Source organism: Mus caroli, chromosome 9, assembly GCF_900094665.2.
Source record: "Mus caroli chromosome 9, CAROLI_EIJ_v1.1, whole genome shotgun sequence".
In the NCBI taxonomy this organism is placed as follows: domain Eukaryota; kingdom Metazoa; phylum Chordata; class Mammalia; order Rodentia; family Muridae; genus Mus; species Mus caroli.
The window spans coordinates 41,779,652-41,789,129 of record NC_034578.1 but is presented as its reverse complement, the minus strand read 5'-3'; the positions used below and the strand labels follow the sequence as shown (position 1 = coordinate 41,789,129).

The following is a 9,478-nucleotide window of genomic DNA, read 5'->3' as shown; positions in this document are numbered from 1 at the left end:
TTTGTAGACCAGGCTGGCCTCGAACTCAGAAATCCGCCTGCCTCTGCCTCCCGAGTGCTGGGATTAAAGGCGTGCGCCACCACGCCTGGCTTCCTGTTATTTTAATTGTACATTGCACTGGCTCTTTTACATTCACTTCATACTTGTATTTAATTCTGTGTCGTTTACTGCTGAGATTGTGCCCACCTTGGCAGTCTGTAGATCTTTTAAGTTGGTACCTCTGCCCCTTTGACATGTCTTCTTAGTTTTTGGTTCTACATGGTAAGTCATCTTTTTATCTTTTTTCTTTGCCCAGCCTTACTTAGCCTTGACCATTTATTTCTCCAAGGAGCCTTGGTTCCTTTTATTAAACAATGGAATTCACAAATTACCATCTAGGATCTGGGTTTGTTCCTTGCTGCTAGAGTCCATTTCAAAGTCCTCTCAGTGGACAGGTGTCTGAGTTTAGTTTCATTTGCTATGATAAAACACCATGACTGGGCTGGAGAGATGGCTCAGCAGTTAGGAGCACTGACTGCTCTTCCAGAGGTCCTGAGTTCAATTCCCAGCAACCACATGGTGGCTCACAAATGGGATCCGATGCCTTCTGGTGTGTCTGAGGACAGTGACGGTGTACCCACATATATATAAGATAAAGTCTTAAAACAAAAACAACAACAAAACCCACCATGACGAGAGGGAGGCAGTGTCGTGGGAGGAGTAGCATCCCCTGAGTGAGTTGGGTCCCCTCGCATCAGTCACAAAGGAAGAAAATGCACCACAGGCAGACCGGTAGGGCTTTTTCTCAATTCAGGTTCCTTTTTTGGTTTTTTGGTTTTTTGGTTTTGGTTGGTTGGTTTTCTGTGTGTGTGTGGTTTTTGTTTTGTTTTTGAAAGAGAATTTCTCTGTGTAGCATTGGCTGTCCTGGAATCACTCTGTAGACCAGGCTGGCCTTGAACTCAGAGATATGCCTGCCTGTCTCTGCCTCCTGGGCACCAGGATTAAAGATGAGCACCACCACTACCCAATCAGTTGAGTGAGGTTCCTTCTTACCAAGTGACTCTAGCTTTCATTAAGTTGACACAAAACTAGGGAGCACAGCAGGTATTCAGACATATATCTATAATTGCATGTTAGTCTATACATATAAATACTTGTTTCTAGGGCTGAAGAGATGGGTCAGTAGTTAAGAACTCTTGCTTAGGACCTAAATTCAGTTCTCTGCATGAGTGTGGTGGCTCACCACCACAGTTCAAGTTCCAGAGGATCTGGTGCCCTCTTCTGACTGCTGTGAGCACTACACACATACGGTGCATCAGACACAAAAGACAAAAATCTCTGTGAGTTTGTTTCTTTAAGATTTATTTTATATATGTGAGTGCACTGTTTCTGTCTTCAGACACACCAGAAGAGGGCATCCAATCCCATTACAGATGGTTGTGAGCCACCATGTGGTTGCTGGGGATTGAACTCAAAAAGACTTTTTCAGAGCAGTCAGACCTCCTTTTTTTCCCCTATATTTTATTTATTTGTGTTTAGAAGTTGCAGTTTTAGTACTATTAACGGAAAATACATAACAAAGCCTTCCTAAAAGTGAAAAAAATAATTATAAATGTTGGAAAAGTTGGCCTCATTAACATATTTGCAGAATTTTACTTACTACACACTCCTTTGGAACTCACTTATGACATTTTTACAGGTGTTATCACTCGAGTCTCTGCGTAGTGAGCACTTCAGCTCTTTACAGTCTCCCCGAGACTGTAAATAAATAAGCCAAATGGTGGCAGCAGAGGCAGGTAGATCTCTGTGAATTTAAGGCCAGCCTTGTCTACAGAATGAGTTCCAGGATGGACAGGGTTACAGAGAAACCTGTTTAGGAAAAAAAAAATGAATGCATGCATGCATTATTGTTTTTGTGCCCCCACTATATACATACATATAATTATAAAATCCAGCAGCATCCGATTCCTGCCCCCTCACCATACATCTCTGTTTCTATATTCGTTTCTGTCTCTGTCTGCTATAACTTCAGTCCAAGATCTTGTACATGTACTACCACTGAGCTACATCCCCAGACCCTGTGTTGAATTTGTTAATATATCTTCTGCTAAATTCATTGACTTAAAATAGTGACTACATCAAGGAATTTCAGTTTAAAAGCAATTCTTAAACTCACAGCCTCTGTCCTCAGTACTGGAGTTAAATTAAAGGCATGAGCCACCATAGTGCAGAATCTGATTTTGATTGTTCTTAACACTACATGTAAATTTTATTTGTATTGAGGGCACTGTTTGAAAGGGGAGCAGCTGTACTCTGGTAAGAGAGATTTAAGCCAGCACATATTGCTAAGGATACGAAAAAACGAACGGATACTAATTGGTGTAATTCCATCTGGACTTGTGGCCAATACTGTGATGAGCCTCAATCTTATTGTTAGAAGAATGCTATTCTACACAGCTTCTTCCCCTTTTGGACCCCTTCTCTTCAAAATCTGCTGTTTCTACAAAGGACAATACGCTTTTGTCTTTGTTTGCAAATCTAGCTATGAGTAACTTTACACTTAATTAGATTTGCCATTCAAAGGTGAATAACAGTACTAGCTGGCCACTAGTGAGTCCTGACATAATTAACAGCTTAGAGCTTCCTGCCTGGCTGAGTGTCCCTGTGACACAGGTGTTCTGCATCTTTAAAAGCTTCTTGTTACCAGGGAGCAGCAGCTCTGACTTTCACACTGGGTGCACATTCAGTCCATACAGTGAGTGGATGTGATACATGAATAAATATTTGTGTCCAGCCCACACATCTGCTTCTTTCCATCTCCAGTGAGTTCATCCTGGGGTTTCTGTTTTGTTTTGTTTTGTTTTCCAGCTGCCGTGACTTACTCGAAGCCTCGATTGGCCACATTTTGGCACTACGCCAAGGTTGAGCTGGTTCCCCCAACCCCTGGTGAAATCCCTACAGCTATTCAGAGTGTGAAAAAAATCATTCAAAGTGCTAAAACTGGTAGCTTCAAACACCTTACAGTTAAGGNCCCAACCCCTGGTGAAATCCCTACAGCTATTCAGAGTGTGAAAAAAATCATTCAAAGTGCTAAAACTGGTAGCTTCAAACACCTTACAGTTAAGGTAACTATGTGCTAAATGAAAAAGTATGTTTGTGATTGAAAAATATCTCCCTGGAAATATTTCCAGTTCTTTTGCTTAATATATATATTTTCCAATAAGGCAAAGTCCAACATAATGAGAGATTATCTTTTTTTGACTGCCAAGAAAAAATTTTCTTCTCTCATTTTGTCATCTGGATAGAAGTGATCCAGCTGTTGTTTGTCTTGGTCTAGTTGTGGTTGTAGAGCAAAAAGGTGAGTGAGAGCTGGGAACCTACCTCACTCTCCTTCCTGATGTCAGCAAGTATCTTATAATATGATACAGTTTTCCGGCTTTGTTTTCTTTTTAGTACTTGAATTATCTTCATTTCAGCTAATGACATCTAGAGTTATTAGGCAGAGCAAAAATGCCAAAATCTGGGTTTTCAGATTGCATGTAGATTAAATACCACAAGAGTTGAAACTTGACTTTTAAGTACACCGGATATCTAGTAACTGCTGTGGCCAGAGCCTTTGCCTGGGGAAGGGTAGCAGTCAGGAGACTTCATTAGCCTCTGGTCTACCTGAAGGAGGAAAATGACTTCCAAAAATGCTATTGTTGCTAGTAGTAAAAAGGTCCAGTTTGTTTATAGAAGGATTTTTTTTCCTAACTAGAATTTGTAATTCTGAGTTTGTGATTACATGAAACAGTGCTTCCTAGAACCATGTGTGGTTTGCTTTTGTTTTTCTTGTTGGTCAAGAATATGAAACGGATACTGAATATTTGGAAAAAATTAAACTAAATGATAGTGAAAGAGGGAAGAAGACAGAGCCCATCATCTTAGACAGAAGTATCTGTTCAGAGTGAAACCTTCCTATGAATGCCCCATCTAATATGTGAGCCACTTCCAGGATGTGGGGTGTTTTAGGACCCATAAAGTGTCTCATAAAATAATAATGAAAGGGTTAAGTCAGTTCAGGTCTTTAAAAAGCTCTTTGAAACAATTTATAAGCTCAGGTCCGTTTGCCTCACAAAATTGAAAGTTCAAGGCTCTCTGAATATCAGTAATTCCTAGCTTGGGCTAAAATTGTTCTGTAGTTTTAAATGGCCTCCTTACATTCTCTGAGAGAGAACAGTTTTAAATATGTGTTGGGTTTTTTGTTTGTTCATTTTTTAAAGTACCTTAAAGTTTCTGCTTTTTTCTTTTCCAGGAAGCTGTGCTGAATGGTTTGGTGGCCACTGAGGTGTGGATGTGGTTTTATATCGGAGAGATCATAGGCAAACGTGGCATTGTTGGCTATGATGTTTGAAGACCAATCTTAAACTTCTGATTTGAGTTCTTATTTGGATGTTCTTGGACCATGTGTAACGGGACTGCTGTCTGAATAAAATACTAGGTGTTGAAAACACTGCTGTGTTTTCTCTGTCAAATACTGCAGTCATAGTATTTCCTGAGAGTAAATTGAGTTGGCTTTGGCTTTGTTACATTGATACAGGTTTAAGTGTGTGTCTGTTTAACCTGCAGTTAGGAAAAACAGATGTGAATATATCAACCTGGTACATAAATACATGATGATTAAAATTTTAATTCAAAGGTTTAAATTCAAATCCAGGCAGTGGTCGTGGCATACACCTTTAATCCCAGCACTCAGGAAGCAGAGGCAGGTAATCTCTGAGTTTGAGGCCAGCCTGGTCAACAGAGCAAGTTCAGGACAGCTAGGGCTACACAGAGAAACTTTTGTCTCCTCCACCCACAAAACAAAACAAAAACAAAAACAAAATATGTCTGTAAGCCTAGAGGTTGGGAGGTAGAGTTGGAAGGCTCACTACATTTAAAGCTGACTTGATCTATCCACACAGTTTCAGGTCAGTAATGGTTTTACAATGGGAATACAAACTCTTATCTCTAAAAAAGAGAGAGAAGCCAAAACAGGTGTAGTGCATACACCCAGCAACAGAAAAGACTGATGGAAGATCACTTGAATCAAGGAGTTCAAGACCCGCCTGAATGTATAATGAATGGGACTTTGTCTCGAAAGGAAATATGGGGGAGGGGCAGGAGTTTAAGGCCAACTTGGGCTATGAGAGACCTTGTCTCATACACAGAAATTACAAAAAAAAGAAGATGGATTATTTTTCAGCAGTTGTGTAAAAATGTTGATGGTACGTCTCAAATTAAATATTTGCATCCTCAAGAAGGAAAGGGGTAGCATTCTCAGGTACATGATTATAACATCTTTGATAGTAGAGCAGGGTAAAAGAGCCATGTAACTGGCCCACACCTCTCATCCTAGCACTCAGGAGGCAGAGGAGAGGCAGGCAGGTCTCTGAGTTCAAAGCCATTCTGGTCTGCATATTCAGTTCCAGTATAGCCAGAACTACATAGACAGATCCTGTCTAATAATCTTGCCATTCGTCTGGTTTTGTGGTTCTTAGAGCTTTTCAAGATCCAGTAGCTAGTTAATGGTTACAGCGGTGTCATCCAAGGCTCTCACTGGGCTGAAATAAACAGTGATTAGCATCAGTTTGTCTTGTGGAGCGGCTCCTGAGGATGTTAGAAGAGGTACTGATCCAGTATTGCCACCGCCACAGACCCTGCAGTCTGGTTGGCTCAGGGGTGTGATTCTAACCATTCTTTATCTTTGCAGATGATGAGGTGGTTGTACATTTGTTAAAGTCATATGGTCCACAGTATAGTAGCGTTTAGTTTTTGTCCTTTTAATCCCACAATTGGAACACGGCTTCTATACCTTAATGAAGAAACTATAGCTCTTCTAGACATGAGCAGCAGGGTCTTTATGGAGACCGCTCCTCTTCTGAAATATAAAGAAGTGCTCAAAGGAGCACAAGTGATTAAGACTAAAACCTGTTTCTGGAAGTATACCACCATTTAAATTGCATAGCAAAGGACTGTAGAAATACTTCTATAACGATTTAGGTGGATTTCTTTTCCATGTAGTGCATGACTGTTAAAACTAACCAGGAGAAAAACATAACAGAGATAGGAATTTAGCCATGCCTGCTGTAACCTAAACTCCAGTGGTTTGTACTATGTAATGCTCCTTTTTAAAGCAACGGTCACACCAGAAGACAGTCTTCTCTACTATTTCCTCCTTCTCCACAACACCTCTGACTCACTGTGTCTGCGTTTTCCTAGATTACAGGAGCAGTGGGCTGCATGTAGTAATCCCTGCATTTCACCAGGCTTCTTGCCCCTGTAGCTTCCACACACCTTGCCTCCTAGTTTGGAGTTTCGTGGAATTTGTGAATACTGGTTGCTTGATTTTTGTTGTAGTTCAGGTGTTTATGTGAAGATCCAAGTATTTCCTAAGCATAGAAACCTGTTCAAGACTGTTCCCTGTTCTGAGAGCTCTGTCTGGTTTTAAGATGAGGACAGTGGAAGATAAAACTTGAAAGACGATAGCCCAGACTATGTTGAGAAGATGAATCAAAACAGGGTTTCTGGATATAACCCAAAGAAAACCTCAAGACTGAGGCCGGAGGTTCAAGAGTATGAGGCCAGTCTAGGTTACTTAGAGGATCCAAGAATGGAGTACGGTGTGGAACAACCACAAAGCTATTCTATGGAGGGAAAGACGTGTGCATGCCAGCAGGGAAAGTGAAACTGGATAGTCAAAGGTCAAGGCTTAAAGAGCAGGATCATCAGTTAAGAGCACTGGCTGTTCTTCCAGAGGACCCAGGTTCAATTCCCAACACCTACATAGCAGCTAACAATCATCTCTTTACAAGTTCCAGGGGATCTAATGCCCTCTTCTGGCCGCTGGACATAATGAACAGATACACAGGAAATGTAGGCAGAAACACTCATATACATTTAACTTAAGTATTGTGTGACAAACTTTTCATGGGGAGATGCAACACACATTTACTTACTGCAGATAGGAATTTCATGACAGACCCAAATAAAGATACCACTGAAGTCTAATAACTTAGTAAACCCCAAATTCTATTGGGGTTACTTATATGAGAAAAAAATGACTAAAAATGGCATCACCAAAGCCCACTGCATCATGGCTAACAGCTCAGAAAAGCTGGGGAACCTACAACATACTTTAACAGGTTGGTGTAAGTTGGTTGGTCTCATTTAGTCTGAAACTCTTCCAGGCAAGTGGTGGCCTGATCTAGGAGTCTTTGCAGTTCAGTTTCCTTCCCTCTGAGGGGCTCTCAGCTTTCATTATTATTAACTCTGGCAGGGAGAGGCCTAGTGAATCTGGTCAGTTTCAGGGACTTCCTGAAGCTATTTTAAGTTGTTTACCTTCCTGCATAAGGGGCTTCCCTGTAGGGTGCAGTGTTTCAATCTAGATAAAATTTCCACTACAAAAAAGCCAGGATCAGCCAGGCGTGGTGGCACAAGCCTTTAATCCCAGAGGCTGAGATAGGCAGATTTCTGAGTTTGAGGCTAGCCTGGTCTACAAAGTGAGTTCCAGGACAGCCAGGGCTACACAGAAAAACCCTGTCTCAAAAAACATTAAAAAAAAAAAAAGTCAGGATCATATTTGGTTATGTAGCAAGGAGACTGACATGAAAAGGTAACGCGCACACACACCTAAAATTTCTGTTATAGCGGGCATCCTGGAAGAACACTAGTATGTCTGAAGTGGTGGATAGGGGACACTGGTAAGATGATAGCCAGCATGTTGAGAAGAATATGAAGTATCTTTTATGCCATATTAAGAATTGCACTGCCTGGAACTGGGTATGATGGCTCACTTCTAATCCCAGCCCTCTCTAGGCAGAGGCAGGTAGATCTCTGAGTTTGAGGCCAGCCTGGTCTACAGAGTTTATTTCAAAACAACCAAAGCTACATAGTGAGACCCTGTCTCAAGAAAAAAAAAAAAAACAGAAAAGAGAGAAAGATTTGCACTGCTTGGTTATATACACTAGCAGGAAATGCTGAAGAGGCATAGGTGGCAGGATCATGACTTTGAAGCTAGCCTGGCTATACCATGGAGCCAGTAAGATGACTCTGTGAGTAAAGGTATTTGCCACCAAACCTGATGTCCAAGCCCTGAAATACACAGGGTTGAATGGGGAGAAGTAACTCCTGCAAGTTACCCCCTGACCTCATGTGCCCAGCCATACCCATCTGCCAACACGTTTTTGTTTTTTAAGAAAAAGGATTGAATAGGGACTAGAATGTAGCTCGGTTGATAGAATTCTTAACTAGCACACTCAAAGCCTTGGGCTCGATTCCCTGAATTGCATAAACCAGGCCTGTGGCCCATGGCCTGTAAATGTAGGCACTTGAGAGGTAGAGAGATCAGAAGTTTAAAGTCCTGCTTGGCTACATACAAAGTTTGAGACCAACCTGGGATGCATGACTCAAAACATTGAATTCAGTCAGGTGGGTGGCACTCTTGAGCCCATGGCTCAAGGCTGAGGGAGAAGGATCAAGAGCTGAAGGCCAGCTTAGGTTACCCAAGGGCTCAAGGCCAGTCTGAGCTACATGGTGAGACCCTTTTTCAGAGTGAAACTGTACTGTTGGGCTAAGAATGTAGTTTAGTGACAGTGCCTGCCTAGCAAACACAGCCGAGTTTGATCTCTAACACCAGAAAAAAGAAATCCCAGTATTTGAAGAACAGTAAAGACAAAATTATTAGAAGAAAGATTTTAACAAGCTGGAGTGGTGGTGCATGCCTCTTAGAAGACAGACATAAGTAGATCTCTGTGTGTTAAAGGCAGTCCTGGTCTATAAATTAAATTCCAGGGCTACATAGTGAGGCACTGTTTTTGTTTGTTTGGGGGTCTTGGTTTCTTGGGCTTTTTTATTTAAAAAAAAAAAAAGTAACAAGCAACACTGTGAGCAGGCAATTTCAGTTCTCTGTGACAAAAGGTAGGGTAGACAGCAGAGGGTGCGTGCCCCTTGTCTCCCAGTCTGTAAAGAGAAAACATGAGAGGGATGGTAGCTTCTGCAGTGCACACCAGTTACATCAGCAATGGTCACTCAGCAACACCTCCAAAAACAATGTCAGTAAACAGCAAAGGCTGTTTTGTTTTTGTTTTTTTTAAGTTGCCTTTTTTGGTTTTGCAGGCTTTTCTTTCATGTGTAGGAATGTTTTGCCTTCGTGTACTTATGTGCACCTAATGTGTGCCCCAGTGCTCAAGGAGGTTCAAAAGGAGCATCAGGTCTCCTGGAATTAGGGTTACAGATGGCTGGAGCCACCATCCTTGTGCATGGTACCAAATCCAGGTCCCCTATGGAATCAGCAAGTGATCTTTACTCCTGAGCCATCTCTCCATCCTCTGAACCTTTCATTATTTGAAGCTTAATATGAAGCCAGGCATGGTGCTGCACACATGTAATCCCAGCGGTTAGGAGGCAGAGGCCAGCCAGCTAGGAAATGAGACTGCTCGGACAGACGGACAAGGTTGGGTTACAGCTCAGTAGGAAAGAG

The 9,478-nt window shown here is 41.7% G+C and overlaps 1 protein-coding gene across 2 annotated transcripts in view; it reads left to right on the top strand.

Annotated features, from left to right (window-relative positions):
• The window catches only part of Atp5mg (ATP synthase membrane subunit g), a 7,516-nt gene extending 3,045 nt beyond the window's left edge, over positions 1-4,471 (top strand). Inside the window, exons 2-4 of one of the 2 annotated variants that reach the window (XM_021172335.2) lie at positions 2,848-2,925; positions 3,022-3,104; positions 4,274-4,471. In XM_021172335.2, coding sequence (XP_021027994.1) covers positions 2,848-2,925; positions 3,022-3,104; positions 4,274-4,372 — 260 coding nt within the window. In that variant the 3' untranslated portion in view covers positions 4,373-4,471. Of the gene's footprint in view, positions 1-2,847; positions 3,105-4,273 lie in introns of both variants that reach the window. The other variant, XM_021172337.2, reaches the window with a different exon arrangement.
• The last annotated feature ends 5,007 nt before the right edge of the window (positions 4,472-9,478 follow it).